The 19,486-nt window shown below is 41.3% G+C and overlaps 1 protein-coding gene across 1 annotated transcript in view; it reads left to right on the forward strand.

Annotated features, from left to right (window-relative positions):
- The window catches only part of LOC138269465 (cadherin-9-like), a 783,906-nt gene that overhangs the window by 683,153 nt on the left and 81,267 nt on the right, over positions 1-19,486 (forward strand). Inside the window, exon 7 of the mRNA XM_069218797.1 lies at positions 13,480-13,733. Coding sequence (XP_069074898.1) covers positions 13,480-13,733 — 254 coding nt within the window. The remainder of the gene's footprint in view (positions 1-13,479; positions 13,734-19,486) is intronic.

Here is a 19,486-nt window from a genome sequence, read left to right on the forward strand (position 1 = left end):
TGGTCATGTGGGACCAGGGCCGAGTCAAAAGTTAAGGCCTACGGCGAAGGAATGGGGATCAGCTATACAAGGGGGATTGGGCAAGGTTTAGGCTCATTTTCAGCTTCTGAAGGATGAATTTTTGAAGAAAATTTCCTGAGAAGGTAAAGTTCAGTGAACAAAGCAGCCAATGATGTTGGAGGAGGAGGTGTCATTGTGAGTTAGCTGCTGGATGGAGGCACAGTGAAGAATTATATATTTGGACTTTGTCACTTTTTTTGGAAGTCGAAAATGTCCACTGGGGTGAAGCTGCAAGTCCTGCGTTTCGGGTTTTGGCAGGTGGAACACCTTTAGCACCATTTCCAAAGGTCCAGGACTGTTTGGGAACCACTCAGGTAGGGGGGTTCATGACTAACTCCAGGCAGAGGCCATGTCAAGGGTTCAAGGTCTCTAAAGATTGCTATGTCCCTGTAGCTCACACAGAAGGCCTGTATTCACTCTGGAAGTCCAGGGTTCAAGCAGCAAGCCAGGCCTGAAGCAGCAGAACATACCTCGAGAGTACAAGCAAGGTTCATGTGGAGGAAAGTCCTCCGATAGCAGTAGGGTAATCCTCTGAGAGACAAAGGAGGCCTCTTGAAGCAGGGCAGTCCTCTGAAGAATAAGACTGTGCTTCTGGGGATCCTCCGCAGGTCCAGAGGTGTACTGATGAGTGGTTCAAGAGATCTAATATTTATATGTGGTGCCAGCCTTTAAAGTAGAGGAAACGTCTAGGTGACCCCACATCTGTTTCACAAAAGTTCCTTCCTTCCCTTGCCAAAGCTTCAGGCAATCTAGGGTGACAAAAGACTGGTGTTACTTCTATTGCTAGTGTGCTAGAGGCAGTTTTCTGCAGTGTAAGTGAGACAGGGAACTACTCTAGTCCCACCCATTCTGGCAGGATGGCCCAGGATACCAGCACCTAGATCCCCTTCGTCTCATTGTCTGGCAGGAATACACAAAGCCAACTGCCAATATATTCATACTCATGAGACACCAAATGGTTGGGGCAAAAAAATGTCAACTTTCTAAAAGTTGCAATTATAGAATTGTGGCTTACAAGAGTTTTAAATTACAATTAATTTGCGTACAAACTTGACATCAATATTAATTGCAAATCAAACGTTAGCACCCATTAAATGAAATAAGGTAGCCCTATCTTATTCATTAGGAGAGATATGCCTTACAGTAGTGAAAAATGGATTTAGAGGTTTTTCACTGCCAGAACATGTAAAACTTAAACACACATCCTACTTTTTAAATATACTGCACCCTGCCCTGTTGGCCTTTAGAGCCCTTTTTAGGGGTGACTTATTTGTATGAAAAAGGAAGGCTTAGGTCTGGCAAAGGATTTATTTTGTCTGGTCAAACTAGCAGTTCAAAGTTGCACTAAGGCTGCAATGGCAGGCCTGAGACATATTTTAAAGTGCTCCTTCAGTGTGGTGGCACAATGAGTGCTACGGGCTCACTAGTAGCATTTAATTTAGACACCCTGGGTACATGTAGTGCCATATACTAGGGATGTACAAGCAAATTAAATATGCAAACAAGTGTAGGTCCATTTTATCATGTTTAGAGAGAGAACACAAACACATTAGCACTAGTTAGGAGTGGTAAAGTCCATAGATTCCTAAAGCCCACAAAAACAAATTCAGCAAAGCTGGAAGGGTGAAGGCAACACGTCTGGGGGTGACCCTGCAGAGGGGGCGAAGTCTAACATATATAATCAACACAGTGAGTACTGGCTAGTAGTCTGTCCATAAATTCAAGTTTCCCAGAACCCTTATACAGGACTTCTACCCAAGCAACCTAACCCAAACAAACCTCAGATTTTAAGCCCCCTTCCAAAAAACTGTTCTTGAAAATAGTTTATAAGAATTTGATTGAATAACAGAAGAAATTAAATGTGATTGGTGCTGCATTATATGATAAACATGTTAATTAGCTTGGGATAAGGATGCGAAAGAGATAAATGAAGAACACAAAAACCCAATGTTTATCTTGAACACAGCTCTGGCACTCAACCTTTATTAGGATACTCCCCCTTAAATATCAAAAAAAGTAATCATGGGCACATATTTGGTGCAAAATTGAGTTTTTTACAATTAATAAACCATTCCTTGCCTATAGATCAAGGCTCTTAATTGTAAATAAATATCAAACATCTCTTTAAACTTGAAAAGCTATAACTATTCACATATTTTGAATCATAGAAATAATATTTTTTGCCAGCAAGGCAATGCATTTTGATGAACAAGAATGCATTGAAATGCACCAGTATGTTTTCTTAATGTGTAACAAGCCTGTTTATTAGTCACTTTATTCTCAGCATTCATTATGCATTGGCAGGTATTTAACGTCAGGAGCATTACAGATTCTGTGGTGAATTACAAATGCAAATGCCTTTTCCTTTGAAACATCAGGGGATGTTTTGTGTCTGAAGACAATATCACTTGAATGTCAATTGCTCATCTTGCATTCAATCATGTTTTTTTCTATGCTTATCATTCAGTCCTATAACACTGTTTCCTGAGATTAGGCAAAAAGATTCTATTTGAATTTACTAATAGCAGTGGCCCAAGATGGAGGGCACATTTGATCACATTGCAACAATGAATGAACCAAGGCTTATGCACAAGCGCACCTTTTATGTTAACTTGTGAAGAAAAGCTGCACAGTCAAATTCATGGTGTAACCAACACAAAACCAGAAGGGTAATTGAGCTTATTAATTGGTGTTCAATGAAGCACCAATATTGCTTGATTCTGTTTTTTTTAGTTAAAATCCTATAGTATTTCAAGTTTTTACCATTGTAATATTGAAGATTCCTGGAGATCAATGTTTGTGCATAGATTTCTACAGCTTTTTCCCAGATCTCAGGGCACTTTTCCCTGGACAAATCCCACCTGCTTTTAAAAGTTAGAGTGTTAGTGTGAGAAAATGGTTATTAGTTGAGGTGGATGGTAGTCCACCACAAGTAATATTGTCACTGATATTGTTAGGTCTAGTCATGGTTTCAGTAATTTAAGCCTGAGCTCAACCTCTGGTAGCTATGGCACAGAGTAGGAAGGCTTCACTTTAAAAAAATGTGTAAAGAATTTAGAAGAATCAAGACAGCTGCAAAAGTTGATAACACATTACAATACAAATTCAACTCCAATTTATAAAAATACAAATTCCAATGAACAGACAAAACCAAGTAAGGGGAACTGGAGATGTGAATTTTTAAAATTTGAAATAAAATTTGTGACAAAAAGAGCAATGTATCCACCGTAGGCAACTGGTAGAGCTAGACTGGGACAAGTGTAAGGTTTAAGGTGACTGCAAAGAAGTACTGGTCAGAGACATGGGTTGGATTTGTCCTGGTTGGACAGTTACCTTCATACTTGGAAAGTTTTAAAGAGCAGAGAGTTGTCAGTGGGCTAAGACTGCAGACTGGAGCAGAATATGGGCTTGTTGATGACAGATTGATTAACAATGAGATCTCAGTGTAGCCTTTAATGAAGCCAAGAAAATCCATGAGAATTTGCACCCAGAAAGACCTCGCCATCGAAAGTATGCTGCTCAATGTCAGTCCCAGTGAAGCTTTGCACCTTCAGATTTAGAATCTTTTCTGGAAGTTGTATTTCGTCAGAGGGAAAAAGCTGCAGGCTATAGCCACAGATGGTTTGATGTCATCAAATGCTGGTCAGCATCAGTCCTGAAACATATGTGCTGCTTCGGAGAAGAACAAAGCATGAGCTGCAGTGAAGTCTGGCCCACCAATGATGCACCCTTGGCAACTCGGCTGGCAGATTGCTTCAAGTTCCTCGACGGCTCTGTCAACAGACAGTTATTCAAAATTAGCACAACGTTTAAAAGTCCCAAGTTCTAGGGCTGGGTAGGAAGAATACACTCTGACACAAACCAAGGGTTCCAGACCTCAGGACTCACTCCAACAGAAACCACCAGCAGGGTCCAGAGCAGGTCCAATTTGAACTGGTCTCTTCAAGTAAGGAGATTCTAACAACTTGTCATGTTACTATAGTTTAAGAGAAGGTCAGTCAGCTGACCCTTGGAGACCATTTCTTTGTCCTGGGTACAGTTGACAGCAAGTCCAACCTTCCAGGTCTCCCCACAGGTCTCAACAGCATGTGAAGCCCTTTTTCTGTCTTCCAAAGGTTGAGTAGTGTTCTGAAGAGGGTACCATGGGTGCAACATTTAGGCCTACCCACTTTTCCAGCAGTTTCTGTGTGCCACACTGCAAACAATCCCACAGTATCCCTTTCTACCTAAGTCTAGCATGGCAGAAAGTGTGTTCTCCTGTGCAGAATTCCTGTGCTAAATCTAGAGGTATTGCCAAAGAAATAAGCAACCCCTCCTCTGTGGCCACTCAAAAACAGTTCTGGGGGCAGCTTCTCTCCTCTGGGATGGAGCTTGACTGAATAGAGGACAAAGGTGGTAGCCAGACATAGCTAAATCTGCATCTTTCAGGGTAGGCCCCTTTTAAGATTATTAAGTTCCTGGACACTACCCAGATTGTCATCCTGTTAGAGGCACAGAACACCTTCCCACACCTAAGACCTTTTTCTCAGTTCTGGGATCAAATTCACTCCTCATTAAGTGGCCATTCTGCATTTAGGTGCAGTTGGAAGTTCATGTAAATGGGCTTGTGAAGGCTTTGGGCAGGTAAAGGGTGACTTGTTAAACATAGTAAAATATTTAGTACAATTCTGATTTACCAGTGAATTGGGAATGTAATAAATATTTTAAAATTTCTAGGTGAGAACTTTGTAGCTGTTTCCTAAGCAGAGATAACCTTACTTAATTTTAATATTATATACCAATGTATTGCTGTGAAGCAGTGAAAGTAGCTGTTGGGGCATTGGCACCTTAAACGTGTGCTTCTATTTGCCCTGCTCTTAAATAGCATGCACCCTGAACTATTGGATATTAAGACCTCCTTAGGTGTGACTTTTTGTTTTGTTTTGATATTTGAACCAAAGTTTTAAACCGGTCAAAAGGGGTTATTTTATGAGGCTAAAATTGCAGCTTTAAAACTGTATAGGCAGGTTACAGTAGTAGGTATGCAGTCATGTTTTGCACTGTCAATCTATTGGTTGAACAATGTATGCTACATTCACCTAGTGACATTTAATTTACAGGGCCTGGGTACACTTTGTACTGTATACTATGGACTTACAGCTAAGTTAAATATGACAATTAGACAGTAAGGCAATTCATTTTAGGGGTCAGAACATATGCACTGGGGCCTCGCTAGCAGAGTCCCAGTGAATAGAGTAAAAACAAAGCAGCAGCATCACTCCAGAAACTGAGGGTGAACATAAAAAAGAGACATTTTCCCACAGGTAAGTTTACTTAAATTTGCACCAGTACTTAGTGTGGAGCAACACAGTTTTGTGCTGCACTCGCATTACATCATAAGGTCCAGTAATCATGCTTTTTGCATTGCTTTGCACGTCATAAGTGCCCATGCAGGCTGAGGTAAATAAAGACAAAATTATGTTTAGAGTAACCCAAAGCAGTGTGTTTTAATGAAAAACTTGTGTATCCCCATTCAACCAATATCTCCTACTAATGGCCCTATTGGAAATCACTGAAAACTTTTAACTAGTGCCTTGGCTATGAGAGTGAAACTAGACATAATAAGGAGTGATATATTTCAAAATGATCACATTGTTGGTAAAACATTCTTTTCTGTAAATGTCTATCCTGTAAATCAGCTCTCTTCATTCACAGGACTCCTACAATGAATAATTCATTTACTGACCTCCACTCATGAGCCCCTTACTTCTATAGCTGGGTGACTTTTAAAGAGTTTTTATAAGCCCTACTCATTGCCTTCCTGAAAACCTAGGGGCACGAGGACCAGGTGAGAGAGACTTCACTGTTCCGTACCCCTATTAATTCTGTCAATCATGTTCCAGGCTCTACTATAAACCTTCAAACAAATTACAATTAAATTAGCTGTACATGCCAGATTTGCAACCAGGTTATTATCTTCAGAAGTTCTAGCCACATGAGTTCAGTTTTCTTCTTTTTTCTCCCTATGGTGAGTGAATAGCGCATAATGTTTAATTAGTGCCTCAATCCTGAAGAGGTCATTTTTTTCAACTATTAATTCAATGTGTGATTTTAGCAACCTTAGCTGAGCCATGCATATCTTTGTGCAGTGCTCTCTTCGTATTGAATCTGGAAACCACCTCAGATGTGTGCCAACGATTAAGCACTGTGCTTCCAGGGTCCACAACATAGATCCAAGTTATTGCTGACTGTAGACAGAAAGGGCCCAAGTCACATGATTTTGTTTAATATACTGTTGTAGTAGGCCTGGCTTATTCTTGAATTGCTTGCGTTGGCTAGCACTAACTCTGGCTTAACTTAGGAATTCACAAGTAAGCCAGAAGCACTAAAACAGAAAGTCCTGCTTACTCACAGTGCAGTCTCTGTTAATCAAGCCCTTGGTATGAGAATGCCCAACTGTATGCAGTAGTGAAACTGATTACCAAGAGATTTATCTTACTCCACTCTATTTTGTAGTCTCTGCCCCAAAATCAGATCTAGCTGTGGGCAAGAAAGATTTTTGATTTTCATCAGCTATGAACTATTTCACAAAGTTTATCCAAAATGTAATACACACATCAACAAAAGTAGTCACAGGCAAATAAACATTAAATATACTTTAAGAGTGCTTCAAGTGAGTTATTTCATTTCCACTATTCAGAGTAAATTTAAAAACTCCACAAACAATGTAAAGGTTGCAGGTTTCTTGAAACATAATATTTATTGATCTTCTGAAATGGTTCTGCCTCTTTCACTCATCAAACATATTAGAACTATCTGCCATTACACATGATACTTTTCACTCATCTGGGTCTCAGGTACAGCAGATATTTTTAGGTCCTCAATTGATTCTACACAAACTAAATTGTTTCTACATATGTTATGAGTTCATTAGTACACATATCATTATTTTATGCAGAACTACTAGAATAGTATGCAACTGAAGTAGTTTTGTATTAGTGACTCATGGTTCCGACAAATCTTTTGGTCCCTTATTAACATAATATGAACCTGCCTGCGCCACTAGCTCTATTCTTAATTCTTAAAATTAAACCACTTTCCAAGAAGACTTAAGTAATTTTGCAGTAGAAATCGAAAATATTGTCCAAGAGGCTGGATATGATCATTTGAAGCTAATGAACACTGCTACAAAAAAGGCCAAAAGCAAACACATTTGCCAGAAAAAGCATTACAAAAGAGACCATTGCCTTATGCTACTCTGTGTGTGCTCTTAGATAAAGTGCTCAAGTTAAATCTTTTGCTAACAGACACTTAGAAGAAGAGCTATGGATGCACCTACATATAAAAGATAGATATTATTTATTTCTGCCCTCCACATTGAACTGCTGTAGGACATGTTTGAATCCAGACACATAGTCACATGTCCTGATACACATGACAGGACAAGCCTCTTTCTTCTGTACCACTTGGATGTTTCCTTCAGATATTACGTAATTTTGAAGGTAAACAAAATTATCTAGTGTACTCTACGGATGACCAGTGCTTCAACTTCAATGTGCCTTAACCTAGATATCACTAGACATATGGGTTTCCTAAGATGAAACATTTGACGAAAACATGTTTATTTTCTCACATTAACCAGGTATGGTTCACAAGTGTGAGTGTTGTCTAGCAGAGGCTTATCTAGTGTTATTTGCTAAGTTGTTAACTGAGAGAAGAATGTAACTGCAGGAGGTGGGTTTGAAAAAACAGAATTAGATAAACAATGGTTTGTACCAAGTAATATGACCTTTACTTTTGCCATACTTAACAGTAATCAATTGTCATACATTCATTTTTTTAAGGATAGGTAAATCCGTCCACAACACTGGGCAAATGCATGCATGTTTTTTTTTCTATTGTGAGGATCACTTTGCTGGTTCTGCAGCTGCAGATTTCTTTGTTAGTTACCTATCTTCCAAAACATGTTCTAATATAGATTACTAGGGTACACAGCATTAGTTCAATCCCTGAAGAACCCTCATACATTTTGTGGTCACAAAGTTTATTTTCCCTATATCACAGACTTTTTACTCACTAAGTACCATTAGAAAAATTGATGAATCTTACTATTCATCAGGCATTTTGTTTGACTGAGCTCTCACAGAAAATCCAACAGACCGGTATCAGTCATTTGACTGATCCAAAAAAGGGCGAATTAATTTGTAACATTTGGTAAAGTCAAAATAGTGCAAATGGTTAGTTTCAATTAAGTATGGTGAAATTAATTGCATTATCACAGTTGTTTTATTCGTGGTCAGCAAATGGTGTGACCTGATTTCATAGCTGAGTCTATTGATGATAACAAGGTGAGCCACAGGACTAGTTAAAAAACTAGTACCAAAAGATTGAATTTACCAATAAAAAATCTGGAGAACATTTAATGTAGATGCCTATTAAGAGGTGGAACATGAAAAAGAATCCCAGCATCTTGACTAACCACGTCGAAAGGTTCTGAAAGAACGGGATATGATGGGGATGCTACTAGCATAGGTGCAGTTGAGGATTAAGGATTAAGGCCCTCATTCTGACCTTGGCGGGCGACGGAGGCCGCCCGCCAAAGTCCCGCCGTCAGGTTACCGTTCCGCGGTCGAAAGACCGCGGCGGTAATTCTGACTTTCCCGCTGGGCTGGCGGGCGGTCGCCTTCAGACCGCCAGCCAGCCCAGCGGGAAAGAGGCTTCCACGATGAAGCCGGCTCGGAATCGAGCCGGCGGAGTGGAAGCTGTGCGACGGGTGCAGTTGCACCCGTCGCGTATTTCACTGTCTGCGCAGCAGACAGTGAAATACATGTAGGGGCCCTCTTACGGGGGCCCCTGCAATGCCCATGCCAGTGGCATGGGCACTGCAGGGGCCCCCAGGGGCCCCGCGACCCCCCCCTACCGCCATCCGGATCTCGGCGGTCCGACCGCCGGGATCTGGATGGCGGTAGGGGGGGGGTCGGAATCCCCGCGGCGGTGCAGCAAGCTGCGCCACCGCGGAGGATTCAATGGGGCCGCGGTACACTGGCGGGACCCCGCCAGTGGTGCCGGTCCGACCGCGGCTTTACCGCCGCGGTCGGAATCCCCATTGGAGCACCGCCGGCCTGTCGGCGGTGCTCCCGCGGTCCTCCGCCCTGGCGGTCAAAGACCGCCAGGGTCAGAATGACCACCTAAGTGTACTGTGATAGTCCATAGTCTGACTCTGGCACACATGAATCAGAGTTGAATTAATGAACAAGCCCATCTTCTGGTGTCAAATCATGCAAGGTAGGGGCATGCACTGATTATGCTGGAGTTGTGGACATCCGACAGAAAACTACCAAGGATGCTGCCACCTTGCTTTTTTCCTTCTGCTTAATCCTTGCCTACCAAAGGGCCCAGCCTTACTTGATAACTCTGCTAATATGAGCATTTCAAGTGATGTGAGCACTACCTGAATGTCCATAAAAATTTAAAAAATTAGCCTTAAATGTAACATTGATGGTTTCCATTGGACTTTGGATTAAGGTGCCTGTTTTAGAAACATACTGTATAGTGGCAAATAATTAGGATATTCATTTTTTGCCCTGATAGAAAACAGATCACCAAATCAGCCGACCTATTATGATAATACCTTTGTACAAATTTACTCACAAATTAACACAGCCAAAACAGAGATCTAGATCAGCAAACTAGTAATAACCATCAATTTAATGTAAGCAAATAATGGATAAATAGTTTTGTCTTGCATGTTCTCTGCTCAAGTTGGGACTGGCCAAGCACATGTAGCAATGTGAACAGATGAGTGTAGTGGAACTTTATGCTGGTGTTTCCTATGACTCAGTCCTGAACACACATCTTAGAGCACTAGGACTTAAAGGAGGTGACTGTTTGTGATTCTGCCTTTGTAATTACCTTGCCTTTGTAGTTCCAAGATAATTGTATATTTTTCAAGAATGAACCCCTGTTGTTGAGTGCTGTTACCTAATTGTGAGAGGAATACCCATGTTATTTCAAGGACACTGCTACTGCTACAAAAGACAGTAGGAGCAGTGGCTTAGGAGACCTATCCTTTACCCCTGTCCACTAACAAGCAGGGAGAGCCACTTAATCACTTTTCATTGTCAAGTTTGAGCCAAATTGGTAAGGCCACTGCTGTGCTTCCAGTTTCCTCCTTCTGAGCCATTCTGCGGTTTGGAAATAGCTTCCCTGCTGGTTTGGCTCTTGCGCAGCCTGGTGTATAAATACAAGCAAAAACTGTAAGAGCTATTACTATGGCCAGTAGCTTGTAAACGCACTATTCAGTCAGGTTCATAATTAATGGGGCCCCATTGGTTGTTGCAGTCGACCTGGTCATCACTAGTGCCAGTTGCTATCAGCTGAGAACATCTTTGGGACTTGTTGGAAATGGGGTCTTTGGTTGGTATTCAGGTTACACCCTGTCCAAGCAAGAACCCTCACTCCAGTCAGGGCAAAGAAGAAACACACCTGGTTAGCCCCCACTCGCCCCCTTGGTAGCTTGGCACGAGCAGAAAGGCTTATCCAAGAAGCAATGTGTAAGTATTTGTAACAACACACACAGTAGTACAGTGAAAACACTACAAAATGGTCACCACACCAGTTTAGAAAAATAGGCAATATTTATCTAAATTGAACAAGACCAAAACAACAAAAATCCAACATACACAAGTCAAGATATGAATTTTCAAAAGAATAAGAGTTTAAGACCATAGAAAACAATGGAGATCAAGTACCTGGTTTGCGTAAAAAATAAAGCCGCATGGGGAGTGTGCATCGGAAAAGTCAGCGATGCGTTGATTCCTTAATCATGAGTGAGGTCATGCGTCGTTTTCTTCTCAGGTCAGGTCGGCGATGCATCGTTTTTCTTCCTCACAAGAGAGCGATGCATCGATTTCCCTATGGGTCACCTCGGATCGGCGCAGGTTCATGATGGCTGTGATGCCCAGCGATAATGCGTGAGAAATCCGGTTCACACAGTGTTAGAAAACTACGCAGCATGGGGTTTGAGTCATTATCAGCAGCCGTAAGCAGGTGTTGTATTGTTTCTCCAGCCATGATACATCGATCTCCCAGCTGCGATGCAGGCGGAGCGTCCATTTCAGACGAAGTGGATGGCACGTTGCTTATCAGCCGCATTACAGTTGGTGTATCAAAAATGTCCCCGCACGGTATTCTGTGAGTGGATTTCAGTCCTTGTTCTGCCAACTTCACCTTTCAAGGGCTCAGGTACTGGATAGGGCGCCACTTGGCAGGGCCGGAGTCTCAGCAGAGAGTCCAGGTGCTGGCAGAGGAAATACCTGATGGCGCTGAGACTTTAAAACAGGAGGCAAGCTCAGTTCAAGCCCTTGGAGATTCTTCTCAAGCAGGAATGCAAAACAAAGTCCAGTCTTTGTCTCCTTTCACAGAGAGAAGCAGCAACTGCAGGATAGCCCAACAAAGCACAGCCACAGGCAAGGACAACACTTCTCACTGGCAGAGGTTCCCCTTGGTTCCAGAAGTGATCTTCAAGAAAATCTAAATTCTAGGGTTTTGGGTCCACTAGTGTTACCCCTTTCTGCCTTTGCAGTAGGCAAACCTCAAAGGAAAGTCTCTGTTGTTTACAGGATTCTGCTTAGCCCAGGCCAGGATCCAGACACACTCCAGGGGGTCAGAGACTGCACTGTGTGAGGGCAGGCATAGCCAATTCAGGTGCAAGTGACCACTCCTCCCTCCACTCCAGCCCACATGGCTCATCGGGATATGCAGGCCACACCTCAGCTCCCTTTGTGTCACTGTCTAGAGGAGTTTCACTAACAGCCCAACTGTCAGTCTGACCCAGACAGGGAATCCACGGACAGGCAGAGTCACAGAATGGTTAAAACTGGAAAATGCCTACTTTCTAAAAGTGGCATTTTCAAACTAACAATCTAAAAAACAACTTCACTAAAAGATGTATTTTTAAATTGTGAGTTCAGAGACACCTAACTTTACACGTCTATCTGCTCTCAATGGGAATCTACACTTTAAGAATATTTAAAGGCAGACCACATGTTAACCTATGAGAGAGATAAGCCTTGCAACAGTGAAAACTGAATTTGGAAGTATTTCACTGTTAGAACATCTAAAACACATCAGTACCTGTCGCACCTTTAATATACACTGCACCCTGCCCGTCGGGCTACCTAGGGCCTATCTTAGGGGTGCCTTACATGTATAAAAAGTGAAGGATTAGGCCTGGCAAGTGGGTACACTTGCAAAGGCTCTTTGGCAGTTTAGAACTGCACACACAGGCACTGCTGTGGCAAATCTGAGCCAAGTTTATAGGGCTACTAATGTGGGTGGCACAACCAGGCCTGCAGCCCCACTAGTAGCATTTGATTTACAGGCCTTGAGCACCTCTAGTGCACTTTACTAGGAACTTACTAGTAAGTCAAATATGCAAATCATGGGAAAGCCAATTACACATACACTTTACATAGGAGCACTTGCACTCTAGCACTGCTCAGCAGTGATAAAGTGCCCAGAGTACCAAAAACAGCAAAAACAGAGTCCATCACACAGTCAAAACATGGGAAGCAGAGACAAAAAAAGACAGGGGAGACCACACCAAGGATCCCAGGTCTAAAAGGCCTTTACACTTATCTTTTTTAAACGTCAATCATTGCAACAGAATACACGTGGCCAGCATTTTGTGGGAGTAAATTAGCAAATCACATAAAATGCAGATGCTCCAAAAAGACAACCTGGAATCCTAGAGATACACAGTAAAATGTAAAGACCATAGATATAAACAAAGTAACTGATAGTGACTCGTCAAAAGACTAGACAATGTGGAAGACATAAATAAGAAAACAGCGAGTTTAAGAGGAAGGCACAAGAGGCAAAATAGAGAGGAAACAAGAGCAACAAGAGTAAATCATAACTGAAACAGTGAAAGCGAGAGACTGAGAAAACTATCAGAGACAGACAAAAGGGAGTGGGGAAAGAAAAAAATAAGTTAAAACAAGAAGCAAGCTTGGAAAGTTTTAGTAAGTAACAAACATACAGAGATACCTCAAGGAAATGAGAAATCACTACGGCATTAGAAATGGATACAAGACACAAAGAAAAGAACCAGAGTTTACACTTGAGGTGAAACATTACACAGAATGTGTTTTGACAAAGAGAAAAGGGAATGCTAAATACACAGCGAGTGGAACAGTGAGCTGATTTACATTTTTTTTCCGGCTTGTTTGTTCGCACATGTAAATTCATCGGAATGTCTTTTGCATTTAGTCAGTAATTTTTCCATTTCCATAGTTAATAAAAGTGTTTCTGATGAATCCATATGTGGCATGAGACATTAAAATATAGCGAATAGAGACGTATTTTATTGTTTTTGGAAACAAAATGTAAATTTTAAATAACGCCTCATTAAAAATACTTTTATTATGCTGTCTTCAGCAATTGGATTTTGAGAATAATATGATCATCACCTTCGAAGTGGAGGCAGCCAACACCCACCCAGACCCACGCTTTTCCCACCTGGGGCCTTTTAAAGACACTGCTATGGTGAAAGTTTACCTGCAGGACGTCGACGAACCGCCGATGTTCACAAGACATTTCTACGTGATGGAAGTCGAGGAAGATGCCAAAGAAGGCAACATTGTTGGAAAAGTAACAGCTAAAGACCCCGATGCTGCCAAGAACCCCGTAATGTAAGTGTCTTGTAGTATTTATGAACGTGATTCAGCGAAAAAGAATGCACTACAATTAACTGAAATTAAAATTGTCTCTACTATTTGCAATGCCCTTAAGTTAACTGAAATTTGAAGTGTGTAATAATTCTTATTCTGACCATGTTCCTGTGCTTTATTCTGTATGGCAGGGGTCTTCAAACTGGGGGGTGGCCCACCCAGGGGGACCTCAAGTGATCCTAGGGGAGGTACAGGCTCTGGCCAAAAGAAGCATTATGCAGACAGCAGTGCTTTGTTTTAAGCAGAAATACATTTATTGTATTTTCAAAAAGGTAACCGAACTTAACCACAATGTTTAAATAAGCCTAGTGATATTTAAACATTGCCAACTTAAAATAATAATAGTTAAAGATTCTGAGGGGCGGGCCTGATGACTATTTTTATTTCCACGGGGGCGTGACATTGAAGAGTTCGAAAACTACTGCTGAATGTTAATAAATCAGTAAATTCCAACTGAGAACAGTTATATGAATCGGTTGAGACTCAGATAACTGAGCACAAGAGAGAATGCATGACAGAGCAGTGAGAGATCCATAATATATAGGTAGAGAGTTTACAGTATTGAAAGAACAAGTTCTGAGTACTCTGACCCAGAAAGAAAAGCTGGTGTCTACAATGGATCCATTGACCCACCTTTGGTATCATAGTCCCATGGGTGTAACAGGGCCTGAGTGAATCTGGAGGGGTCCATCTACATGTTCTGTGCAGAAGGGCCCCTTCCAGGTTCGGTATGCCACTGCACAGTCTAAGCAGCAAGAAAGGCAGTATGCATTAAAAAGCTATCCATACAACAATCAATTAATACAAATAATGTATTGATACAAACAACACTGGTTACAATGAAATAATCTAATAAAATTAGATAGGCCATGCATAAATAAAAGCTGGGGTGGATTGTTCAAAATATATGTGTCAAAAGTAGTAAAAGTCATTGGTGAATTAAGCTGCAACACAAATAGTCAAGTGTCACTCAATGTACTGTACAGTCCAATCAGCAGAATGAATCATGCTGTTCCTCTCTTCCCGATAGAATCAGCATCAAATTACAGTGGCTGTCATAATGATTGAAAAACATTAGTTGTGGCATTGAAGCTGCAGCTCTAAGTGCCAAACATGAGATTTCTCCTTCTAGACTCTCTTGGTATGATAAAAAATGAGCAAAGACAGTTCCATTTTCTCATAGAAACACAATGTGTTAAAGATTAGGTGAAGTAGCAAAAAATGCTGGCCCACACCACAGACTGCTATGCATTGAACATCTAGATCTGGCAGCTTCAAGATTAGAGGCTTTTAGGGGCATATTTATACTCTGTTTGCCCAGGATTAGCATCTTTTTTAACGCAAATACAGCGCAAACTTAACTATTTATATTTTGGCGCTAAACATGTCTAGAGCCAAAATATTGGAGTTAATGTCATTTTTTGCCTGCGGAAAAGTACCTTGAATCAATGAGATGCAAGGAAGGCGTTCCCTGGCAAAAAATACTTAAAAGGCCCTAGTGCCTTATTTATCTTCCTGTGCAAAAATCATGCAAAGGATGCGGAGGGCCTTAAATAATGGCACTAAGCCTGCTTAGCTTCATAATTTGACGCATGGGTATCGGCAGGCGTTAGGGTACCTATAGGTGGATTTCCATGGTCTTTTCTTTAATTATACCACGACTTAGACAAACGCGGTGGAATTACTGGAACGGGGCCAACTACATTTACACATCTTGGCAGGTGAGGCTAAAACAGTTTTCCCTCACGGTTGAATTTCTTTCTTTCAACATGTCTATTTTTTCCTGAAAATTACATGTGGGACCCCAGCAATAATAAAGGGAATGTACTGAGTCTTAGCTCAAGTCCTCTCATCATGAGACATTCCAATTAACATTTGTCATATCCATTATGGAGCTGCAACAGTTTTCCAAGTATTCAAATTGAGAATTATTATAGTCCCCCCCCCCGGATTAATATAGATATTGCAATAAGCTGTGTGCCCTGATCAAGGTAAGTGTCCTTTTTAGGTCACTCTTCACCGAAACGTACGTCGGCACTTGCACACCGGGACCAAAACTTTGGATCGGATTTGTGTTCCATCACAGCCACAAAGGAGACTGACTTAAGAGACACTATATCAACACATACATGAAAAACTGTTTTCAGTTTCTATATATGAGTTGCAATTTGTATCTTTGATCAAACATTACAAGGAGGAGATTGTTGTTCCTCTTCTTTTTTGACTTATCTTGGTGCTAGGTGGTTTCTGGTTTGTTTTTAGAGTGTGATTGAAGCTGTATGATTGTGAATTTTCTATTGCTTTAGTATAGGGGGTGTTTTGACTATGTTTTCTCTGGCAGTTTTCCTATTTTTCTATCACTTGATTAGATAAAGTATATATTTAATGTATTAAATAATAAAATGTATTAATTGTCTATTTGCTTTATATGTATAGTTTGTTTTGACTTTTTTTGGCTATTTTTGTGGTTAGCTCTGCAGTCAGAGCTTTATAGGGAATCTGGTATTTCGGAACCCTTAGCATGAAGTTGGGTTGTTTTCATTCTATTTGGAAACCATAGAAATTGCCAATAGGTGCCCTTTCCTGACTCCATGGACACCCCAACCCACCCCTAGCCCAAATCAGGAGGTCACCTACGGATGGGGGCCACATCCAAAGGTATATCTGGGTGAGTATTTGTTTTTTGTCCACTACCACCCGGGTGCCCTGACTTGGGGCCCCAGGCATGGCGCTCGCCCCAATGGGCATGCCCAGGGGACATTTGTCCCCTGGGCATGATCATTGGGGTGGTGGGCATGGCCCCTGTCTTTACTAAGAAAGAAACCATGTCCATGGGGCTTGAGCATCAGAAAAATGGTGCTACACTGCCAAGAGGCCTCTAAACAGTGTAGTGCCATAATTTAGTGCACAAGCCCTGGTTTCCCCTACACCTCTAAGGCCCTGTCAGCATACTTTCCAAGGACGTTAACAGGGCCTAGCACCATCCCTTAAATATAGCGCCCGGCAGGCATCTAGGAAGGGCAGCTACACTTTTTGGTGCAAACCTGTGTTAGGACTCCAAAAAAGTATAAATATGGGCCTTAGTGAAGATGGGGTAAAGTCTGGAATTAATCACAGGTACCACTTGTTGATGTGGATTAAACATGCATGGCTTTGATTCACTGAGTGGCACAAATGAAAGTCTTTTTGTGAATTAAAAAAGTATTTAGGGATAAGGTGCAGAGTATACAAAATTACAGATACTAATAGATTTATCGTTAAGATGCACATTAATACAAATGAAAATTATAGGGTTGTTGAGAACTAGTCTCACTGAACTCTACAAACTTTGCTCAGCCTCAGTGAATTGCAGCTTCCTCTTACTCAGCTCTCTACAGACTCCAAATATCCAGAGGTCTCATTTGTAGCCCCACCAGCCAGTACAAGAGATCCAAGTGATCCAGTGGTTCTCAGGTACGACATTCCCAGTTTAGGGGAAAAGTACTTGAAAAACAAGTTCAAATAAGAAACAAATCTCCACAGATGCTCGGAAGTCAGACACTTTTACTTCTTCTTCAGGAAAGCAGGCCAGTTTTTCTCTTCTACAGCTCCAATCAGGAATTCTTCCATGAGTTTTTAAACAGGAGATCTAACTCATCATTAAACTTCCTAACCCAGCTCCTAAATAAAACCCTACACTTAGTACTTCTACCTTTGCATCAGCATGTCATGTTTGAAACTCTGGGAATGCATTTTGTGGTACAAAATATTTCTCAAAGATCTCTAGATTTAATAAATCGACATGTGTCCCTTTCTGCTATGTGGAGCTTCTCCTTCTAACTACTCCATCCACAGCCAGTTCAACAATGTTCAGCAATATGACTAATAAAAGAAGAATGTTCCTCCAGTTACCACTCAGCCCAGGCTTCCCACAAACAGTCTGGTTCAGAATGTCAATGGTGGATTACCCAGTAAATGTAAGGTGATGTTACTGTTTCCATGTTAACATCAGCCTCTCATCCACCACTTGTGTTTTTTTTAGAGAACTTTGGCCCTCATTACAACTTTGGCGGGCTGTTGTAACCGCTGTGTGGCCACCAACCGAGTTTCTGCCCGCCGGCCCAGCGGGGATGTCGGCCGCAACACGGGAGCCGGCTCCAAATCGAGCCGGAGGTGGTGCGGCGGTGCCCCGCGACTCCCCTTTCCGCCAGCCTTTTCATGGCGGTTCCTACCGCCATGAAAAGGCTGGCGGGAGGGGGACTCGTAATCCTCTGGCACGCAGCGCTGCCCTGGAGGATTAAATCCACTGCAATGCTTCTGCCGTGGTCGTAATACGTGAGTTTGCACTGCCAGCCTGTTGGCAGTGCAAACTCCAAAACAGTTGTAATGAGGGCCTTAATCTCATTTGAAAAGCAAAATAATTTACAAAACAGTCCAAATCTGCAGAAAATGTGACACAGTATGTGAAAAACTTACAAAAAACAAAAATCTGCAGGAAAAGATGTGAGAAATTGCAGAAAGATTTCTTTGAGTTTACAAGTCTCTGCATATCTGCCATCAAAATGTGCATTCAAATCCCTCAATTATTTATGAAAAAAAGAAACAAAACACATTATACTTCACTGACTTTGTATTTCCACAATCTTGACTATGTAGAAAAAGCAATTTATATTTTTTAGCAGCCAGAAACCTATTGCAGTGATGCAGCATGAAAAGGAAATAAGATGAATGGAAGTGATAAGCCTAATTACTTTAAAAAGCCTGAAGATACTTAGCAGTCCAAGGTGTCAAAGTTAATGCAAAGATTAATAATTTAGGAAACCCTTTAGGATTTAAGAAAATCTTTTATGTGTGGTGTTCAGAACCATCTATCACATAGGACGTATTGAAGAATGTGAGATTAAAATACTTCATTTTAAACCAGGTGGACTCTTTCCCCCATTAAAACTGTTTTTTATTGACGCTCTGAAATATCCCTGATAATCTCGTAGCAATAAGCAAATTTCAGAATAAATTTTAAAAAATACAGCTTCTCATTGCTTGTGATCCTCCAGCAAAACAGTGCTGCCAGTGAACTGCAGTGGGTGTGTGAATTTTACTTTTTGGCATAATTGCCCTATTAGTTCAGGAATTTTTTTGCGAAGACCTTAGCAGTGCTCCAAGACAGAGCAGAAGGTAGAGGAGTGGATCCTGCCACCTCACTGTTCATCCAGCTCCAGCTCACCTTCCCTCACAGCATGCAGAGCTGTGAGCGCTGAAATTAATACTAATAATTATTTCATGTATCTTCACATTGATTTATGTTGAAAATGTGCCTACTTGATTGGCCATCATTCTATACGAAGTTGACTATTAAAAATGTATTACCATGTTTAAGAGTTTATATATTTGTCGAAATGCAGTAATCTATCATACTCATAGAAAAACATTATGAACGTACTTATGCTAACTAAAAGCCTCAAATAAGCGGGACTAGGCTGAAATGAATGTCTGCCAATATTTCTGAAAATACAACATTAGTAAAATGATCTCATACTTACTGAATAGTCATTGCTTTGTCTAATGTAAAACTTATCCAGAGCTGTATGAACAAAATGTTATTTCTCTCGAGGAAATGTGTCTAAACTCTGCATGTTCTTAAGTGGCTACAAAGAATACTTTACAAGCATATGGGAAAGCACTGTTCCCAGGAACTGACAATGGGCCTACTGACAGAGGACGGAAGGATCTACAAA

Source organism: Pleurodeles waltl, chromosome 2_1 (assembly GCF_031143425.1).
Source record: "Pleurodeles waltl isolate 20211129_DDA chromosome 2_1, aPleWal1.hap1.20221129, whole genome shotgun sequence".
Classification (NCBI taxonomy): Eukaryota; Metazoa; Chordata; class Amphibia; order Caudata; family Salamandridae; genus Pleurodeles; species Pleurodeles waltl.